Here is a 22,459-nt window from a genome sequence, read left to right as displayed (position 1 = left end):
AAGTACTTCATTAATCTCCAAGCACATAGTAAGTTTTCATTAAATATTTGTTGATTGTAATACATAAACCCATATTTAGATGAGAGAACTTATACTCTTTGCCTCTCACACAGTACCTTAGAAGCTTAATTTTCCTGTAAACTGTGTGCTAGGCATTGTAGGGAATACCAATATTGTTGTTTTAAATTTTAGAACCTTTGGTGATGTTTCAAATTTCAGCACAATAAGTGGTTTAAATAGTATTTTAAAACAATTCTATATAACATTTAACTTTTATTAAATAAAAACTGAAAAGATTCATAAAAAGGGAGTTGTAACAAAGGGAGATGTGATGTGCATACACATCATCCAGAATTTGATAATTGTTATTCATACAGTTTTCTGTTTATTTAATGCTAACTTCTATATTTGTTTTATGCCTACAGCCATATCCAGAAGACCCAGCAGTTTATAAACCACTCTCCCAGGAAGAACTGCAAAGGATAAAGAATGAGAAAAAACAGAAACAAAATGAGAGAAAACAGAAAATATCAGAAAATCGCAAACATTTGGCTAGTGTACGTGTTGTACAAAAAAACCTCGTCTTTGTTGTAGGTCTGTCTCAGCGCCTAGCAGACCCAGAGGTAAGTCTTCTTCTCTTTTCTTTCTCAACTTGGCATTTTTTCTTTTTGTATATTTGGAAATAATAGCTGACTCTGCCCAACTGCAGGATTTACCTGAAAATATTAAAACTTAGGAGAAAATGGGAAATATTTTTTTAATAATCACTAAGAAACCAATGACCAGTTGTGATCTTAGGCAAATGTATTAATCTTCCCTGGCTCATTTTCTTCAGTTGTAAAACTAAGCAGTTGAACTAGATCTCTAAAGTCCCCTTTAGTGCTAATAACCTGTGAAAGTTGGATAATGGTTCTATTTTGCTCTTAAGGCTAATGTGACATGACTGCTCTGTGTGTTTCCTCTTTTCTGTAGCTGTATTAAGGACCAACAGTGAAGATGCAGTTTCATGAACCCACCAAAGATCTGTGTTTTTTTTTTTTAAATCGTGCCCAAGTAGTGAACCTCAGTTATAGAACAGTGATAGAACTGTTGCTATACTGTATCATCATTCTTTACTCATTCATTTTAAGCCAGTTTTGGGGAAAGAGGGAGAATTTGATGAACGGAAACTGTGGACCAGGTTCTTTGTCATTCGTTTGGAGGCAGGGGACGTCTTAACCCTTTTGTTTATTACTTAACTCTTTTCTCTCCTTCCTCCACCAGCCTTATTAGAATAATGTTGAACTCATAACTTTCCTTGATGCCCATGGATGCACATCTGCTAACTTTTAGTTTCTGATATACCAGGAGGTGCTGACTAGATTGTTGGGAAGGCAGATAGAAACTGATTGGCAACCAGAATGTTGGAGAGAGCCGAATTTGGGGGATCTGTCAAAAGTACTCCTTGAGAAGGGTTTGAAGTAATGCTCATGATGGTCACAATCAGAGGGAGGATTGTAATGAATATGATTAGGGAGGTGGGAATCTTTGAACTTGGCTAAGTGGGCTAAAGGCCCCAGAAGGAGGAAATTTAAGGTGTCTATACATTGATTTTGTACAAATCAGTTTAGAGACAATAAAAAATATTTATTGCTGATAAGTTTACTGTGTATTGAGGCTGTGAAAGGCTTCATGATCAGTAGAGGAGAAAAATCAGGGTGACCTTACTAAGAAGTCTTTATCATTGGTAATAAATGTGGAGGCAGCTCAAGAATTACTAGGACCTAGGTCCAGAGATGCTGGCATTAGTGGGCTACATGATCTTCTGGAGACGTTCTTTCCAAAGTCAGAGGATTCATACTGGAGAAGACTTCTTTAATAAGAGATGATAAGGAGAGAGCTCATTTTAGGCCTATGACTTAACCTCAGCAGCCACTTCTCCCTTTTTCCTAAATCTAATACTTAACTCCCCAGACAGGCAGAATCCCACTTCACTCTTGAACACTGCCACAACTTTGTCCCAACGCTTCTGTCTCTCTCTTTCAACACTACTTTTTTTTCCAACCAGAGATCATTTCTTGCCTCTGCAAGTTTTTTATTTACCTACCTCTATTTATTCCTACTAATTTTTTTTTTTTGCTGCACCATGCAGCTTGTGAGATCTCAGCTCCTTGACCAGGGACTGAACCTGGGCCATGGCAGTGAAAGCGTGGAATCCTAACCACTAGGCGACCAGGGAATTTCCTGTTACTCCAGTAAATTAATGGAACTTTTATTTTGATTTTATAACTCTTGGATATGGATGTACTTGCTTTTCTTAATACAAAATCCAGTCACCTGTGGTACTGGAGGCATACAGAGCACCACCCAAAGGCTGGATAAAATTAAGCCATAGTCTCAGTCTGATGTTTGGATTATAGGTTTCCTACCTCTTCTTTAGAATCTGTGGTTGGTTTTTACTTATGTACAGAGATTTCTTATTTTCATTTCAAATAACATGATGTTAGTAAGATTAATCTGAAGAACTATTACATAGAAAGAAATTAATCTAGGGGTTGGCTAGTGAGAGAGAACATTTTATCATGAGTCTAAATATACTTAAAAATCACTGTCCTGGTTTTATACTTTTGAAATCATTGTGCTTGGTGAGAGGACAGTGAATTTTCTTTCTTTCTTTTTTTTTTTTTTTTGCGGTACACGGGCCTCCCACTGTTGTGGCCTCTCCCGTTGCGGAGCACAGACTCCGGACGTGCAGGCTCAGCTGCCATGGCTCACGGGCCCAGCCGCTCTGTGGCGTGTGGGGTCTTCCCTGACCGGGGCACGAACCCGTGTCCCCTGCATCGGCAGGCGGACTCTCAACCACTGCGCCACCAGGGAAGCCCGTGAATTTTCTTAAACATTAGTTTCTCTCTCTTATTTCTCTTGAAAGCCTAGGAAGACCAGAGATTAGTGTTTTAGTTATTAAATCCTACTACTTCTAAATATTATCTTTAAAATTTTTCTTAATGTAACTGTCTAACCCTTTCAGATTGGAAAAGTTAAAGTCAGCTTCATTAGAAAACTCGAAGTTTCAAATTGTTAGGGTAACTTTTGAGACAAAGAAGATCCCTGTGATTTACTTAGTTTTGGATGATGACAGTTTGATATTTGACTGAATTCTGATTAGCAAAACAGGAACATTTAGGAAAATTTAAAGCTTGTTTTGAAAATAATTTTTGTACATCTGAAAACTTCATGCCAAGATTGATAGTCAAATGTATTCATTTATCGCTCAATAGAAAAAAAAAACTATCTTAGAAGATATGGTAATTAGAGGTAATGATTAGAGCTAATCATCTCCTAAATCCTAAAAATTTATATTGTCAGAACCTAATTCATTCATTCTGTAAATTAACTCTTGAATACTTACAATCTGTTAGGTACTTTGATGTTGGAGATGAAGTGGTTTAGCAAGCAGACAGTCTCTACCCGTACAAGCTTACAGACAGTGGAGAAGACAGAATTAAGTCCTTGTAAGCATGCTGAGCATTTATAAACGGAAGTACAGGGCTTTTTGAGAACATGTAACAGTGGGGAATTTAGCTAGTACAGAGATCCACAAAAAGCCTTCCTGAGGAAAGGATGATTAAAAATGATTAGGAATTAGCTGGGCAGCGAATAAGGACAAGGATGTTTCAGGTTCGTGACTGCGTGAAAGAGCAGCTTGTTTGAGGAACTGAAAGACTTTAAAGACGCAAACATTTCATTTTACAAATGGGAAACCGACGCACAAGGAAGTTGAGTGACTTGCCTAGGATCACTCAGCTATTTCATAGCAGAGCCAGGGCTAGAAACCCAGCCCCATCCTCCCTCCCTGGTCTTAGAGCTCCTATTCCAATGTATTTTACACCAGTGAATGGTCTGTTGTTCCTCCATCCGTCCATTTATCCATCCATCCTTCCATCTGATTACCACATTTTTTATTTTCTCTGTGGTGTTCATGAACACTTGACTGTGTTCCCAAAGAATATATAGGAAGACATTTTACACATTAGGTATTCCATTGGGAATTTATAATTCTATCATGTGGCCTTTTATATGGTAATGAGTATTAAAGTTGGCTCACTGTGAAGTAAGTATAGGACATTAAATATATGGGTAATGTGGTGATATGCAGGGTGTTCTGCCTGCTACCCATACTCTTTACCTTTTTTATTTACTAGAGTATTGTTTTGCTCGTTGACTTATGTTCAGACAGAATCTGTAATGTGCAACTTAATATAGAGCGTCTAAATTATTTAAATTTCCCTTGCCTGGGCAAACCATTTCTTATCAGCCATAGGCCATTTTCTAATACATTAAGGCCCACTAGTGTTTTATATCCATGTTATTCTTTTTTTTTTTTTAAGATTTAGATCTGTATTTATTTGGCTGTGTTGGGTCTTAGTTGCAGCGTGTGGGCTTAGTTGCCCTGCAGCATGTGGGATCTTAGTTCCCTGACCAGGGATCGAACCCTCATCCCCTGCATTGGAAGGCGGATTCTTAATCACTGGACCACAAGGGAAGTCCCCCATGTTACTCTTTTTGTTCAATACTAAGACAGTTTAATTTTTCAATAAGCATTTATTAAGTACCTACAGTGTGCCAGGCATTGTGTAAGACATTGAACATAAACCAATAAAAAGGTAGCGCCTGTTTATTTATAAAAGCAACAGTACACTATGAGGAGTGCTGTGTGCTGTGGAGGCACAAGAGATGGTACCTGACCTTGGGGGGAAGATGTGTACTCTCCTGCTATCTCTGGGGTAAAGTGCTTCAGGTAAAGGAGTTATACAAATGCTTCTGGATGAGAAAGAGCTCAGTCTGCAAATGATTTGTTTGGCTGGAAAATTAGAGTGAAATGGTGAGAGAGGAGGCTGACAAGGTAAGTGGTAAGGGATAATGAAGGGCTTTTAAAACATGCTAACGAGTTTGCTCTTTATCTTAAAGGCAATGGGAAGCTATTAACTATTCTTAAGAACAGAATGACATGGCTAGATTTGTGCTTTGAAAATATTATTCTGGCTGCTCAGTGTAATTATGTACAAATCTTATGTTGTTATGAAGGTGTTATCCATAAGCCAGCTTTTAACCTTTTCACACCCAGTACCCACTTTTTTTAAACTTATATTTTATAACACCCTTTAAGTTTCATGCAATGACTTCTTGATAATATCTGTCTGTGTAGATACATAATTTGAAAAAAATGAAGGAGAAATTAAAAATTATAAAAAGACTATTTCTGCATGTAAATACTTGGGTAGCTCTGCTCTAGAACCTTGCTACTCAAGGTGTGGCCGCTGGGCTGGTAGCATTAGTATCACCTGGGAGCTTAATTATGCGGACTCTCAGGGTCTGAAATATGTATTTTAACTATATTCTCAAATGACTTGTATGCATATATAAGTTTGTAAAGTACTTTTTTTCCAGTATGTTATAAAATAGGTGCTTGCATCTGTTTGTAGAATCACTGTGAATATGACAACTACAAAGGCAGATTGTTACAGGTGTATGTATTGGCACCTCAGGTACCATGAAGTGCCAATGATGTGATTTTTCTGAAGCAATTCTTAGTAAAATTTCAAACAAAGCACTTGTGGTAGTCCCTTAATTACACACTATTTGCTTTTAAATTCAACATATGTCAAAACTGTGGGGAACTACTTTATGTTTATAATTTGTTTCTAGGTTCACTTAATTGTAAACAGGCCTCTCAGCTAGATGAATGTCTTGTAGAACATTCAAAAGTGGTGCAGGACAATTCTTTGTGGTACAGGGCTAGCCTGAGTGCTGTAAGCTTTCCCTGGCTCCCATCCACTGAACACGAATAGTGTCTCCCAGTTACTTTGACAACCTCCCCTAATAAAAGCTCCCACAGAGTTCCAAAATGTTCCAGCTTCCCTTGATGCTGCCTTTATTGAGAACTACTGCCGTAAACTTGGATATGATATGAGCTGCTGATGCAGCACAACTTGTAACCAGCCTGAATCCTTTGAAGCAGGTATTTTGGCTGAGGCCTTTTGCTGAGTTGGTATGCATCAAGCTGGAATATTGAATACAGTTCTATACTCCACTGGCCAGAAAGCTTTTCAAGGTATACTCTTCCCTAACCCTCTATTCTAAGACTTTTTTGTGAACAACCCAAGAGTCATTGCCTTTACCACACCTACCGCCATATCCCTCGGGGGATTTGGGTAGAAGAAAGATTGAAAGCCAATGTAGGCACTTCACCTTCTAATCCATTAAAATTGGCTGTAGAAAACATAAGGCCTAAACCCTATACTTATAAAAACCTAAAATAAAATAAGGTAAAAAAATTTAAATAAATCAAGTTGAAAACTGTTAAGAATTAATGACACCCCCAATCACAGACTGTTTCACAAAGCTTTGGTTCTGTCAGATGCAGAACATATTAGCTAAGTTGCAAGTATGTGAGAATATTATCAAGAGTATAAGAGTATTTGGTAAGGATACTTTGCACATACTTGAACAGATATGTGCATAAAGCTTTCATTGAGTGGGAAGCAGCCTCATAGCACAGGGAGATCAGCTCGGTGCTTTGTGACTGCCTGGAGGGGTGGGATAGGGAGGGTGGGAAGGGGGGAGACGCAAGAGGGAAGAGATATGGGAACATATGTATATGTATAACTGATTCACTTTGTTATAAAGCAGAAACTAACACACCATTGTAAAGCAATTATACCCCAATAAAGATGTTAAAAAAAAAAAGCTTTCATTGAGAGAGAGCTTGCTATTTGGAGAGATTGTAGGAACAGTAGGTCTATAGATGAATTCTAGGAAAAGAACAAATTTAATTTTGAGGTAGTTGCAAATCATGGGAGAGGTTTTTGTATCAGGTTAGCCAAGGTTAAGTAAGTTTTAGAGAAGCTAAGTGAATGCATATAGTGATCACATAGTAAAGGAGATGACACAAGTATGAGGGAAAATGACCACAAAGAAGTAACCAGGTAGTAGAGAAAATATTGTATAAATTTGTTTCCCCAGGTTTTTTTTCATCCATAACCTCACATTTGTTATTTATTAGGAAAAAGAGAGGAAAAAAAACAGGAGACAGTTGAGAAATGGTGAAATTGACATAAGGAAAATTTATTGACACACACAGTAATAAAGCGTAGAAGTTTGAAGAACATTCTGTTACCATATTTGGAATGCATAACTTATAAATAATGCTTTAATATAATATATAAAATATTATATACAATAGATTTATGAGTAAAGACTGTCTCTACTGGTGTCTGTTCTTGAGTTTCTGTTTCTGTTTAATACATAATCTTGGTCATTGTTCTGAGAATTACTTTCTTATAATGATCATCTATTAATGAAAATGTGGTTAAGATATTTGATCTGTTTTGTGTTTAAGAATACTGTGAAGCTAAAATCCCTTAGATTATTGGTGTAGATATTAGAATGTAATAGATAATACTGAACTTAGTAAGTCTCAGTTTCTATTCAGTGGGTCAATAAAGAATAGCTTTTAGACTTTGTTGATGTTTTCCTGTAGGTTAACCACACAAATTGTAATGAGGAAGTAGTCACATTTACTAGAAAACTTTAAAAATTATTTTATTTTCACTGAAGAGGGATGGTATATGTCCCCATTATAAGGATAAAGTTGATGAAATGGAGACAGTTTATACCTTATTTCTTCTTCTTTTATAGGTTTTAAAACGACCAGAATATTTTGGGAAGTTTGGTAAAATACATAAAGTTGTCATCAATAATAGCACATCATATGCAGGCTCACAGGTAACTAATTATAGGGATTTTTGCCTTTCCTCCCTATGGTCTGGGCTTGGCCTGGGCTGCTCAGAAGGAAAACTTGCTTTCTGTGATTAGAAAGCTTAAGGGTCAAAGATTTAAGCAGTGTAGTGACCTCTGTTGGTGGGGTGGGGGAATTTTTGGTGCTTATTTGACCTTTTCAGGACTTAACTGTGAATTGATAATAATAAGACGGAAATAGTAAAACAAAGATCTAGTGATGGTTTGAAGGGGAGGGGGAATTGAGTCTATTATCAGGCAGTTAAATTATATAATGATTTCTAATAATGTTTTCAGATACTGTGAACTTAATACAGCGTCTTTGTTATGCTGGTATTAGCATATAGAATACTCTTACAGATTGCATTTATTTTGGGGAGAACATAGTTTGACACTGTCTTCAAATCTTATTTTTTTTTTATCTAACTTTCAAAGTATGTTTTTTTGTAACCTTGACGAGCCTGTCAGATGACTTTTTAAAAAAATAGATGCCAAGCCAAAGATGATATTTTATTCATATTTATTTTAGTCTACTTAAAATCAGATAAAATTTATTAAGTATGATTATCTTAAGATGAACTAGTATATGGTTTAATCAAAGCTACTACTACTTCTAATCATTGTCATTATTATTAATGAAAGTAGTAGTAAAGGCCTTTAGAATTCCTTAGGCAGGTTGCAAGATAATTTTGTTGAATTTGATACTAATAACAGTGGGTTTTCACTTTAGGGTCCAAGCGCCAGTGCTTACGTAACCTATATCCGGTCGGAAGATGCTCTCAGAGCTATACAGTGTGTCAACAATGTGGTGGTAGATGGCAGAACACTTAAGGTAATACGGTCCTCTTGATTTTTTTTTTTTTAAGGGGGAAGGGATAACGTGTATTAACTAGAGAAGAGCGTAGCTTTTACATATTACGTGAAGGGAGTCTAATTTGAAGATTGCTTCTTAGGCATCCATTCCAACCTATGACAGCTAATTTGTTTATAACTGACCTATGTAGGGTCCTGTTTTACCAGCTAGGAGTAAACACATTCATTATTAAGGGATAATCTTTAAAAATCTCCTTATATTTACACATATTTTGTGAAAATGGATTTATTACTCTCCTTGTCAGAAATAGATAATTGTTCTGATTTGTTGTCCTTAAATATTTGGGCATTGATCAGTTCAGGTTTGCATGAAGGCTCCCACCAAGCAATGCTTTTAAGTAAGTGGAAGAAGGATGGCATAATTAGAAAAAGGAATTTGCCTTATGTGCCTAACCACTTAAAACGCGGAACAGATTTTGTCTTTCTACTCTTCTGACCTCTAGGGAAATAAATCTGGGTGCTCAAGCTCTGGAAACCATAGGCCGAGATTTTTTTTTTAGTTCTTTTAAATGATCATCTTTAATAAATCCTGCTAATAATAGTTTAGTTCTCTAGTATTCACAGCCATACTTTGTTTTATTGTGCCTGTGCCTCATTTTAGGTGAAATGAAAACACTAAATATGGAAATTTTCATTGTGGTGTCAGTTCACATTTTGGGTCTTTTTCCCTCCCCCCCTCCGCTTTCCTCCTCTTGCTGCAGGCATCTCTAGGTACAACAAAATACTGCAGTTACTTCTTAAAGAATATGCAGTGTCCAAAGCCTGACTGCATGTACCTACATGAATTGGGGGACGAGGCGGCCAGCTTCACAAAAGAGGAAATGCAGGTAGTAAAGTAATGTGAATTATCAACTTTGCAGAAAAGGAAGTATTTTTCTTTATAAGTTAAAATTACAAAAGCAAAAACTAAGAATTTTCTTTTTCTTTAAACTGGTATTACTTTAAAGTAGCATTTTCCAAATACATAGTGTTCCATGGAATGTCAGTTCTGCAGGATATTGTTACAATAAAAGTGGTTCTGTGGTCCACTGAGTTTGAAAATGCTTGATTAATGAAGATAAATAGACTCCCCCCCCAACCCCAGCAACACTTCTTAGAGTCTTTAGTATGCTAATACATATCCCAGAGGGGTATGTAGAACCAGGACTTAATTGACCAAGGAAAGCATTTTGGTAAATGCTACTTTAGGGGGAATGTCAGCAAAATGAAAGCCAAGTGGGATATTGTAATTATGAGGTCCCCCACCCCATCTCTACTCTTCACAGAGCATGCTAGAAAATAATACTCTATTAGATGCTGCTGAAAAGCTAACATTATTTTTATAAAATGATTCTTCCCATGAAAGTATCCAGTGAGTCAGTGTCCTGTAAAGGGTGAATTGAAGGCTTATTTTCCTGTGTTCTTTTTTACATTTCCTGTTCTCCTGTCTCCTTTCAATTTGTAGTATAAACATGCCTTTACAAGTAAAAATGTTGACCATACGGCATATTAAATGAGGATTATGCCAAAGCACAATACTGCACTTCCCTGTTATAGGTGAGGACTTCAGATTGTTGCTGTGGACTTTTGCAGGAATACTTCTCATTTAGAAGGTGGGGGGCATTGATTACTGCCTTTCATTCTCCAAGTCAAACTAGAGACAGTCTAGGAGGGGCTCCTTTCAGAGCAGATTGTTAAATGAAATGAAATATTACCTTTTTTGACTTGGAGTTGCTACAGATTAAATCCCATTATAATAAATATATTGGGATTTCTTGACAGTATGTATTGTCTTTATGATCTAAAAACAGTGTTAAAATAAGTTCTCTGTGATATTTAACGGGGATGGATGACTTACTTATTTCTTGCTTATCCAATAAATGCATCTTGATTTTTTTCTTCTTTTGGATGAAGTCTAAGGTTGAACCATTTCATGCTGAATTTTGACTAGTGGGAACTGTGCTTTACCTATGGGTACTATTACAATGAAAATCTCTGTCAAGGAATTTCTGTGCCCCAGTTGATCTCACTTAAGTATTATTGAAGAGTAAAAGGACATGGATGGACAGTCCCTTAGAATTTATTTGTAATGGGATTTAACCTGTCTCTATGAACTGCCCCTGTTAAATCATTTGAATACCAATTTGAGCTCTTTGTGGCTAACGAAAGCCATAATATGTCCTGAAGTATTGCTTGCAGAAAGAATTTTCAGGGTTTTTTATGTTTTAAAGATGTAAAATCCGCATCTAAACTGTGTTTTTTCTTAACAATTTAAAATTCATTTCATATTGTTGTCCTGAATTCATCTTGCTCTTCTTTATCTTAGTTCAGAATTACTTTGAAAAGGGGTTTCCTCGTTAAAACACTTTGTCAATGTAGAAAGGAAACTTGAGCAAATTATATCATGGCAAAAACCAGATCTTTCCTTGTTACTGCATAACTCAAAATTTAGTACCATATGAAATATTTATAGACCCAGGTGAACAGGCAAGAGCCCTCTCAGAACAGGGAACAATGCATTGTGCAATATATATGATACAGTTGTGCTCAATTAGATGATACTGCCCTTGTTTTTATTGTTTTGTTTTTGCTTTGATCTGTTCTGTTCTGGTTTTGGTTTTCCCATAACGTCTATTTAGACCACACTTTTAAAATAATTAACAACCCTGCAGGTAAGTAAAAAATGTCATTGCAGTCATAATATACATGCAGATAGTAAAAAGTTATTCAGAGTAATTTCATTGTACTGTAATTTATTTTTTGTATGTGCCTAGTTTCCACAGTCAGTCTTTCTGATTTATTCCATCACATTTGTGACACTGCCTTCTGATAGACAGCTACCAACTCCAGTAAATACAGAGTTGTCTTTGTTGTGTATAGAGCAGGGATTCACAAACTTTTTATGTAAAGGGCCAGTTAGTAAATATTTTATGTTTTCTGGGAATATGATCTCTGCAGCAACTACTCAACTTTGCTGTTGTAGCACAAAAGAGGTCATAGATAACACATGAATGAATGAGCATGAGTGTTCCAGTAAAACTTTATTTATAAAACCAAAGTGGCTGGCTCTAAATTGCCATCCTCTGGTCTAAAGTTTAAAATATATTAACTTTTATGTAAAAACAAATTAATGTGCTAATTAGTGTAAGGATAATGAAAACTATAGTAAAACTCTTCATCTGTGTGTTACTTATCAATCTTCTAAAAAGAGAGACTAATTTTTCAGTGATTTTCAGAAAATTCTGTAATGACCTGTTAGAAGATTTAATTCTTATGTGAAAGATGGGGAAGTAAGTTTAAAAGGGCCCCTCTAGTTTTTTAAACTAGCAAAAATGTTGTCTGTTAATATTCTTTTCTCCACATAAAGTGGGTGATGAAATGCCTTAGTTAATGGAATATGTCTCCTGTAGTTTTGTTGCAAGAACTTTCATTGGTCTAGAAGTTCTGTGACATTTTCCTCACAGGTTTCTCTGACGCCATGACAAATCCTTATGTGTTTTATTTAGAATAGCTTTAGTAATTCATAAAGTACATCAGCATTTTATACCAGCCACTTTGTGAGTCCCACTGCAGTTTTAATTTCTTCTTCCACTAGGCGGGTAAACACCAAGAATATGAACAGAAGCTACTTCAAGAATTATATAAATTAAACCCCAATTTTCTTCAGCTGTCTACGGGTTCAGTTGATAAGAATAAGAACAAAGTGACACCACTGCAGAGGTATGATACGTAAGTACCGATATTAGTGTAATCAGATACCTTACCTTCATGTCTGTCAATCTTCTCTTTTCATTCTATATCTTTTTCAGGCAGGATCCTTCTTGACAGTGTCTGTCATTTGTGCAGAATTGTGGTACTATATAGGAAATGTTGAGTCACAATTTCTGGGTTTGAATATTTGCTGCCTGCTGCTCCCTGGTAATACTGCAGATGAGCCTCTTGATGCTTCCCCTTTGCATTGATTTGCAGACTACCCTGAGCCCTGGGAACACTCTCCTTGATAAAAAGGAAATTAAGAGATGTGGGTTATTTAAAAGGCTCTTGTCACCTAATTGGGGTTTCCCTCCTGATGTAATGAGGGGGAAAACACTGTAAAAGGGACAGTGGGCGTTATCTGAAGCATTTTTTGTTGGGGATAGAAGTATTCATGGTTGTCTAGTCTCAGGAATCACCGAAGTCTTATGTCCTCTGAGTGAGGAGGGTATCCCATATTCAGAGCTTATTCATCTTGGAGACAGCTTATTTTTGCGTAGACCTATATTCTGTTGATGTTTAAACAAATTTATAATTTTATGTATTGAGTCTTATTCTGATATGATGATCTTCACATCTTGGATTGTATTTGGTTATGGCCTGTGAGAAAATGGTATGATTAATAAAACAATAATTTGGGGGTTATACTTTATTCTGAATGTACCTTAAGTTTGATGTGTCAGGATCTTTTTTTTTTTTTATAAGTCTGACTTTTGTAAAGTGAATTCATTTAAAGTAAATAGCTGTAATTAATTTAAATAGGTTGATTTTCTTTTTAAAAAAATTTATTCCAAAGTTAAATTCGTTTAAGTGATGTTTTAAATGTCTGGTTATTACATAGTCCCATTGTAGTCCCATGTTTATTTAGCACTAAAATGTAAGGGCCATTTTTTAAACATAGCTAATAATAACTACATGAATTGTTATCAGAGTCAGTTTCTTCAAAACTTATTCTTGTATTTAAATTCTTGAAGTCCTTGTTAAGTTTATTCACTTTGATAGTAAAGATTATTTATAAAGGCAATTCAAATTTAAATACTTCCTATTTCTTTGCACACACATATGTACATGTGTATATAAATATATGAGACCATAGAGCAAAACATAAAATTACTATATAATAAACTATGTGAAATTTGTTTTATCAAAGCTAAGAATAAAAGCTAAGTTTAAAATCTTTTTGGGTTGATAAGCTTTGACCCTTTCCGTTGATCTTTCTGTCCCCACCCCATATGTTTATTTTATTATGAACCTATGCTATTATTTACCTCATTGGTTGCTAACTCTGTAGTGCATTATATAAGAATGAGGTTATTGTAGTAAAAATTTATTTCAGATGCTTTTAAATGCACATCTTTATTCTCATTAAAAGTGTTGTCATTCTAATTAAAGTCATATTCTGGTTTATAGCCCCTAGAGAATTCAGAGCAGAAACGTAAAATTTAGATGATCTCTTTGCTACATTTGTTATTCCCTGAATATAAAAGTCATGTTTCTATTGAAGGAAATCTGAAAAATATACAAAAGCATAAAGAAGAAAGTAAAAATTGTATGTGATCTCAATACTCAGACGTTTTCACTGAAAATGATTTGATGTATCTTCCTTGCAGTGTATATTTCCTTGTAGTCCTTTTCCTTCCTGTGAATGTATATATACACAAAACACATTGGTTTGTTACATTTTAAAACTTAATACCCATTATTATGAATATTTTCCCATGTTATGAAAGCAATTTTTATGACTGTGTAGTATTCCATTATATGTGAGTATTTAAAATTTATTAAACCAGTCTCCTGCTGATGTATATTATCTTACTTTCATTTTGGTGCTATTATTTATAATACTGTGATGAACATTTTTTCATGTAAACATTTTGGTTATAGTTTTGATGCTCTTAGGACCTCTGAGTCAATGATTGTGAGTACCTGTTTACTTGAATTGAGTATTTTTTTCTGCACATTTACCAATTTGATAAACAAAAAATCTCATTTTGATTTATAGTTGATTAATATAGTGAACTTATGCATTGTGAATTCGTATCTTTTTGCCATGTTTTATTGGTATTTAAGTGTTTTCTGTGCAGTATATAGACTGGCTTCTCCCATTAGTTGACCAAGTCTGTTTGTTTCAAAATACTTGAGTTTAGATCAATTTTGGGAGAATTTATATTCTACAGTATAACATTGAATCCTCTCAACCATTAATGTGGTATATCTCTCTATTTAAGTCTTTTGTGTCTCTCAGGAAAGATTTTTTTTGGTCTTTTCCCTGCATTTTAAAATCGGATCTCCCACCATCATCTCTTCCTACTTGAGAATCCCTAGGCTAAAAATTAAAGAACAGTGTTAGAAAGTGGTGCTAGCAGGCATCCTGTTGCATTACTTTTATAGAGATCTCTCCAGTGTTTTATTCACTCTTAAATATGATTTTAACCATTTATTTGAGATAAATTTTTAATCACAATGCGAAAACACCTTGCTATTTTTAATTTATTGAGCTTTTTTCTTTAGATTGGAAGTGAAAATTGGAATTTACAAATGTCTTTTTAGCGTTTTAACAGTAGTTAGCTTTCTTTATTTTTTTGTGATCCCTTATTAATAGATTTACTAATATTTTATTGACTTTGCCTTCATATAAAGTGTAGTCAGAGCACATTTGTAACTGTTTCAGTAACAGGAGAGGAGTGTTATAGCAGCCACACATTGTAGAGGAAAAAAAGAAGAAAAAGGGGAATTTAAAACAGTATTCCCATTTGATAATTTTGCCCAAAACCAGTGCAACTGAACTTCAGCGGGGACCAGAATAAATTTTGACATAGTTACCTTTGCTTTTCATAAGTACATGATATAGGAAGGTTTTGGGGGGAGGGAGAAGGGTTGTTTTTTGTTTGTTTAATGCAAGTCCCCCAAATTTATTAAGGACAGTTAATGGCCCAGGTTACAGAGAGTTGTGGGTTTGTTGTTTTGGTTTTTTGGCAGCTCCTATAGTTTGTTTTCTTTCCATGCTAACCCCTGTAAGAGAGTAAGTTTGACTGTCAGTATTACTGAAAGTCTGCTTTGGTCTTCATTTCTACGTTGCCACCATACAAGGTACAGTGGTAGGGATGAATTTGTAGATAAGTTTGTATAAAGTTATATAAATTTGTAGATAAGTTTAGTCTGCCAAGTTAGAAAGATGAGCAGTACAACTCTTTCTGTGGTCCTACCCTACAGAGAACATTTTTCTTATTCAAGATGAATTGAGAATTAGACTTTCCAGGGACACAAAGAAAAAGAATGGTTCCTTTTCCTCTTTTCTTGGCATTCCTGTGTAGTGAGTAGCAGTTTTAGAAGAATTGCAAGAAAGCAAAACTTGGAACTTTATAGATTGACATTAAACTTAAAATGTACTTTTTTCATTTGTAATTAATCCAGAGTACAAATATTAAAAGTATCATAGCTACTAATCGTCACTGAACCCTGACATGGTCCCCTGATGCACATTAATGTTAGTAAGTGAAATTTTCTATAATATGTCTTATTCCTGTCTCACTTGAATAATAAATTAGAGGATGTGTGTCATTTGTTCTTCACACACACATCCCCATTATTATGAGTTTGAGAGTGTATCAGTCAGATTGAGTATTGACTGTAGATATGCTGTTTTTCTATATTAGTAAGTTACTTTGAAATGATGAATACAAATGTAAAGAATGGGGAGTAAGGGAGCCATGCAGTAGTGATGCTTGTGGACTGGATGTTTTGTTTTTAAGTTTGGGGCTTTGAGATACCTTTATTTACATTGAGGCACTATTTGTGCACCAACTGAAGACTGAGACAGGAATAGTAGTAGCTAGATGGCTGCTATATGCCCAGGACAGTGCATAGGCCTACCTACAAGTATGTGGGGGACAGATTATGGGGTGTGCAGATCACTCAAGGTAAGTGGTTCTGACTTTATGTGGCTCAAAGAAGCCACCGTTGAAGGAATCAAGATGTTCAGCTTTAGATTTAGGTAGAAAGAGGGTTGATCAGAAATTTGGTGTCTTCTGTGTTCATTTAATCTCCTCAGTAGTCTTGTGTGGTAGCCATCATTGGTATTTTACTACTGGCAAGAATACTAAGTCTCAGAGAGTTTAGATAATTTACCAGTATCCTACACAAATAAGTGATAGACCAGATTCTGACCTAAAGTCTCTGTCACTTTTAAGCCCAAGCTCATTCTCCCACTCTGCCATTTCTTAGTCTAGAATAGGTGAAATTTAAGACTCTAACATGAATTAAAAACTCTGACATGAATCAAACTAAATCAATTAAATGAAACTATGCCATAACTGTATGTAGTTTGACCTTAAAGATCTCTGGTACTTAAGGCTTAAATATAGTGGATGTACTATAAATTCCAAGGAAGGTTAAGCAAAACCTTCCCTAAACCACAGATTGGTGGCAGTAGAGGATAAGCTAAAGAAAAGATGAATGGAAAACTTCTATAGAAATTTGTCAGTTTTTATCACATTGAAGGAAAATGTACATCTTTAAAAAATATATACAGCTATATTTTTATTGAAAGTCAAATATAAGCTGTGATAGACGGAAGCCATAGCCAGAGTGCCTTATTTATTTAGCAGAATGGGGGTAGTCACTGCGTGAATCCTGTTCTTCTGTCCTAACATCATTTGGTAAATCCCTGAGATTTAGAAAGGATATGGTCCAGAGACTTGTACAAAATAGTCTCAGTAGAGCGTGTTAAATCACGCATAGGCTTCTGAGTATCTGTGATCTCTGAAATTTTATGTAAAATGTGTATGTGTGTGTTTGTGTGTGTGTGTGTGTGTGTGTGTGTGTGTCTAAATTTTTCTGGAGGAGGAGCAGTGTAAAGCAGTAATTCTCAAAGTATGGCCAAGTGCCATGAAAGGTAGCCTACATTTTTTTTTGTAAAATGGATCCCCAGAAAGCCATTCCCATTTTTGAAATAGGTAAATGATTTGCAGTTCCCTACTTTTATTTTTGTATAAAACTAAGGGCTGCTTACTAGTAAATTAAGTAGATAGTAAAGTTTGCTAAAATTGGATATTTACATTAAAATTCATGAATTATGAGATTTTTCTGAACTTATTTCTCAGTCTTTCCTTACTTTTCTTAAATTTTATTCCCATGATGTATTTGGATATATAAAGTTACTGCACATGTACACATACATACTTGGAAAACTAGTAAGTCAACTCTGGTATCTTGCTCCACCTAAGTAGAATATTTTCAAAAAGGATAGAGAGCTACTGGTATTTTTTCCAGAGGGTGGGTGTAATGAGGGAGGGGAAGGGAGGGGAAGGGTTATGTTGGGAGGGATGGGAGGAAACGGTTAGAGATAGAGTTTTTGGTGCCCTTATTTCTTAGACTAGAAGAAAAGGCACATCAAATGAGCAATTGTGTGTTTAAATTCAACTTAGTATCTTTTTAAGATCAAACTTTATTACTGAAATACAAAATTATAATGAATAGATGGAGATTTTTCTGTTGTTTTTGAAAGCTTGCCACAGTCTTATGATATGTTTAGGATGGTGGATGTCCATCCTTCAGTTTTAATATTAATGATAATTAATTTTTTGTGCTTACTAGTAATCAGAACATTTATTTTCATTCATATTTGGTATGTCCTGGAGTTATGAGAAAATTCCAATTAGAATCATATTTGCCACCTACAGTTAGTCTAGGTTTATTGAGGCATTTTTTTCTTGCCATGTTAATTGTGTCATGTTACTTAAGATGTGGCCATATTTTAGTAGCAAAGTGATATTTTCAATGTTAATGTATATTTGAAGCCCCTGTATCAAAATAAATTCTATAAAAGCAAGCTTCCTGTCTATAACTTAAATTCGTCCTTTGCAGTAGCAAATGTTTATCTCAGTTATTTAAGAGTCTGGTGAGCATGAAAAATTAAAATGAATTATTCTCAATAAATATGGGAATATTTAGGAGCGGTGTGAATATGTACTTGGGTATATAGTAACATGACAGAAATTTGGAAATGACCATTATATTGACATCTGGCTTAAATTTTACTTTATATTCAAAATGCAACAAAAATTAGTACAACCATGACTACTATTTTTATCTTGTGAAAGTGAGAAACAAGGGAACTAGACTTCCTCAGTATTTTTCCTGTCCCACTCCCAGCTCTTAAAAATGAATTTTTCTTTGATTCTTCTACTATGTGACTACTTGTTTTATGTTGCAAATTTTAGAAAGCAGCCAAGAAGACTATATTTAGGAATTTGGTGCTGTCACCACCAAGGAAATAAAAGGAAATCGAACTCAAAACTGCCCAAAGGGCCAGTTAGAAGGTAGCAGAGTTGGCTGAGCATCTGAAGATCCAAACAGAGGCACAGCAGTGTCACACTACCTGCTTCAGATAGTTGTGAATTTTGGTTTCTTTATCTGTAAAACAGAGTATTTCAATTTGATATTGATGATTCCTTCTGGCTCTAAAGTCTAATACCTTCAGAGACTTTGAGGAGACTTGATGCCTTTTCACTGTGTTCTTTTTGCACTAGCGCAGTGATCATCAGACACCAGGTATCTCAATTTGGACTAACTGAATCAGAATCTCCAAGGACAGAATCTAGATATATATATACTCTATACTTTCAATAGATAAATATAAATATTTATATTTTGAAAAGCTCCATAGCACCAGATTCCAACTGTTGGGTTAGTTGGAAAATATTTACCTGAGAAATCTGTAATTTCGCCATAGGTTTCAGAACTATTTAGGACTAGAACTTAAAAAAGATTTTTAATGAGACTATATGAAAACACGTTTACAAATTTTTATCTGCAGGGATTTATACACACAGCATTACTTTCTGGAAATAATATCTTGATTGTTGTGAACCCTAACTACCTATTAGAATTTCTCAATCCCACTTGAAGCCATTGCTTTTCAGTCAACTGTGTGGTTCAGGGGTCTCAATTTCTCTTTCCCTTCGTATTATTACTGGACAGCAATGATTCCAGGGCTAACATGCTATTCTTCCACTTCTTAAACCAACTGAACTATGAGTGTGGATGCAGCCAGGACCTTGCGTGTTTGTTACTACAGCACAACTTGCAAAAATTCTGTTGGGACATTCTGGCCTTTCCTCGGGGCCATACCTAATTGGCTGAGACAATCTTTGATCTCTTTAATTCTGATCCAGGCTCAGAGGGCTCATTCGGAGCAAGGAGAGGCAGACCTCGAAGCACCTGTGGAAAGCCAGCAGCATGAGATTGAATCCTGGACCCTAGAATTAAGGGCTATGATGGAGAAGCTGGTGAAATCCATCAGCCAACTGAAAGACCAGCAGGATGTCTTCTGCTTCCCATGTAAGACCCAGACCCCAGTGAGAATACCCTCTATGGGCGCCCGTCAGACCAGACAGCAGCAGCTTTTGCAGGAAATTCTCAGTGAACTGGACTAAAGGAGAAAGGAGGTGCTGGATGCCTCCAAAGCACTGCTAGGCCAGTTAATCACCCTAATTAATGGAAGGTCCAGCAGCAAAACACCTGCATCTGGAGCCCCCCCACCCCCGGACGATGGGTTGAATCAGCCGGAGAAGTGTTCACAGCTGGAGCAAAGTTGTTGTTTCACCTGAATCAGCTGCTGAAGGAACTCAGTTGCCTGGTTAGCTATCAGGATGACCTTCTGACTAAAGGGGTGGACCTGTGGAAGGCCCCATACACAGAGTTGCTTTTAGATCTGTTCCTAGCCTTTGTGGTAGAAACCCAGCCCTGTGTTTCCTAAACTCCCCATTGACCCCTCATCCTCAAGATGGGGAGCAAGTTCACTGTCCAGACGAGGCTGCTGATGAGATTCCAGGAAGACAGTGGGTCACTGATTGCAAAAGTCTCCACTGACTGTAAGCTTCATCAATTACAGTCAGCCTTCAGTATTCACGGGGATCAGTCCCTTAGGATAACAAAATCCTCGTATGCTCAAGTCCCTTATATAAAATGGTGTAGTATTTGCACATAACCTACACACATCCTCCTGTGTACTTTAAATTATCTCTGGATTACTTATGATACCTAATACAATGTATATGCTAAGTAAATAGTTGCTGGCACAAGAGAAATTCAAGTTTGCTTTTTGGAACTTTCTAAAATGTTTTCTCCTCTGAATATTCTTGAATCTGAGGATGTGGAACCCATGGATATTGAGGGCCAACGGTACAAAGTTTCCAGAAGTTCAACATTCTGACTTCAAACCAGAAAACTTTGTACCCCAAGAAGGAGCAGAGTCAGGCTTTAATTTGGTACTCTGGCTGCCTGACTGGTGGAGCCGTGTTCAGGTGGTTCTGGAAAGGGCAACAATAGGGGACTGCTGGGTGCAACAGGAATCACACGTTTATCAGCTTCATGGTCGGATACACCTACCAGGATCTGAAGCAGGAGCTGAAGACAGATACCCTCTGTGTGGTGATTATTTCTAACATGAACCTACTCTTGATTGCCTGGTCCTTGGTTCTCTGGTTCAGTCTGGTCAGCTCACATCCCTAGAATCGGCAGTTCTTTTCCAACACCGCCAGGAATGCCAGCTGCTGAAGACCATCTCTGATACCTTTCCGTTGCACTTAAGTGAATCATTGGGAGGGGGTATTACCTGTTCTTGGTTGAACGATGATGAAGTGCAGCCCTGCACCAGGAGGTACTGCAGTCATTCGTGCTAACTGAAGTCCACCACTACCAACCTCTTACTGAGGCGGACTTACCCGAGAACCTGCTGTACTTCCTCTACTCCTGAAGCCCCAGGGATGAGGCTTTTGGGTGCTACTACCAGGAGAGAGTTGCTCTTCAGGAACAGAGGAAATAACCTGAAACATAGGCTCATTGTGGTCTCTAACAGACAAGTGGATGAGCTAGAACAACCACTAGAGCCAGAACTTGAGTCATTAGAGGTGGAGCCCACACTGGCACAGGGGGCCAGAGCTAAGCCTGGAGTTAGAGCCACTGCTTGAGCAGGGCTGGATCTGGGACCAGCACTGGAGCCCACACTAGGCATGGTATCACAAAGAGTGCCAGAACCAAACCCAGGACCAGTACTAAAGCTGGAGCCTGTACTAGAGCCATTCCCAGGGAACCCCAGGAAATAGGTCTCTATCTTCATTAGTAAATGTGATATTTATTAAAGTTTGCTTTCCTTTCTTCACCATCTTGGCATGATAATGGGTGGATGGATGTTGAATGTAAAACAACAAATTTGTTAGTATGACAGAGCTTAATGGAATTTGGACACCTGATGTCAGGAGAGTTGTGAGAACTCTGACCTGTTAGTGGTAGCCTTGAGATACGTGTTTTCTGTTCAGCCATCAGAGTGCAAGAAGTTCACATTTATTGCAATTAGACTTCAAAAATACACTTTTTCTTTCTTTGGGTTTATACATTCATTTGCAGGGAGTCCCCCATCTTTATTTGCCATTTTTGCACTTACAGTTGCACTTACTATGGCAGGTTTAATTTTAATTGACCTTTTACCTAAAAAATAAAACTTTCTAGTTATATCCTTATTTCTAAAGCTCTCATTTATTATTCCTTGAATTTGTTAATTCTTAAAATAAATTGAGGAATATACTAAAACTGAATGGAACTTAAGCTTACTAATATCTTGCCCTGGTCCTGATTTTTCAGCAGCTGTCTTTGGATTGATGACAGTGATCTAGAAATTTTGATCTAGAGATCTTTGATAAAAGCTTCCCAGGTAAAGCGTTAAGTGTCAATGAATCACTGCTTATGAAACTGCAGGTGGCATGGTGGAAAAGATGATATAAGTTATCCTAATTAGTTGTAGTCTGGAAACAGTCTCAAGATTTAATTCTGAATGTCATAATATTTTCATATATTGCCCTTGACATTAGCAAGATTGACCTCATCTATATTGAAAATTATTATTTAGTGTGTTTTAATCGTGGCGACTGAGGAGGTGAACCAAGATCAAGACACTGAAGTTCTTCCTATGTAATAGCTTGATTTCATCCATCTGTTTCTATGACTACTCCTTCCTCTCAACTTGAAGCCTGTATTTCCTTATTATAAGAATAGTGCAAATTTGGGGAAGGTGGCAGAG

General features: G+C 36.4%; 1 protein-coding gene across 4 annotated transcripts in view; it reads left to right on the top strand.

The window, feature by feature from the left end:
• CNOT4 (CCR4-NOT transcription complex subunit 4) overlaps positions 1-22,459 on the top strand; it is an 81,379-nt gene that overhangs the window by 14,898 nt on the left and 44,022 nt on the right. For 2 of the 4 annotated variants that reach the window (XM_082846402.1, XM_082846404.1), the window contains exons 2-6: positions 426-623; positions 7,678-7,764; positions 8,507-8,608; positions 9,351-9,476; positions 12,224-12,348. In XM_082846402.1, the coding sequence (XP_082702528.1) occupies positions 426-623; positions 7,678-7,764; positions 8,507-8,608; positions 9,351-9,476; positions 12,224-12,348 (638 nt within the window). Of the gene's footprint in view, positions 1-425; positions 624-7,677; positions 7,765-8,506; positions 8,609-9,350; positions 9,477-12,223; positions 12,358-22,459 lie in introns of all 4 variants that reach the window. The other 2 variants (XM_082846401.1, XM_082846403.1) reach the window with 1 other exon arrangement.

This window comes from Leucopleurus acutus, assembly GCF_964270905.1.
Source record: "Leucopleurus acutus genome assembly, chromosome: 9".
Lineage (NCBI taxonomy): Eukaryota > Metazoa > Chordata > Mammalia > Artiodactyla > Delphinidae > Leucopleurus > Leucopleurus acutus.
This window is presented reverse-complemented; position numbering and strand designations above follow the sequence as displayed.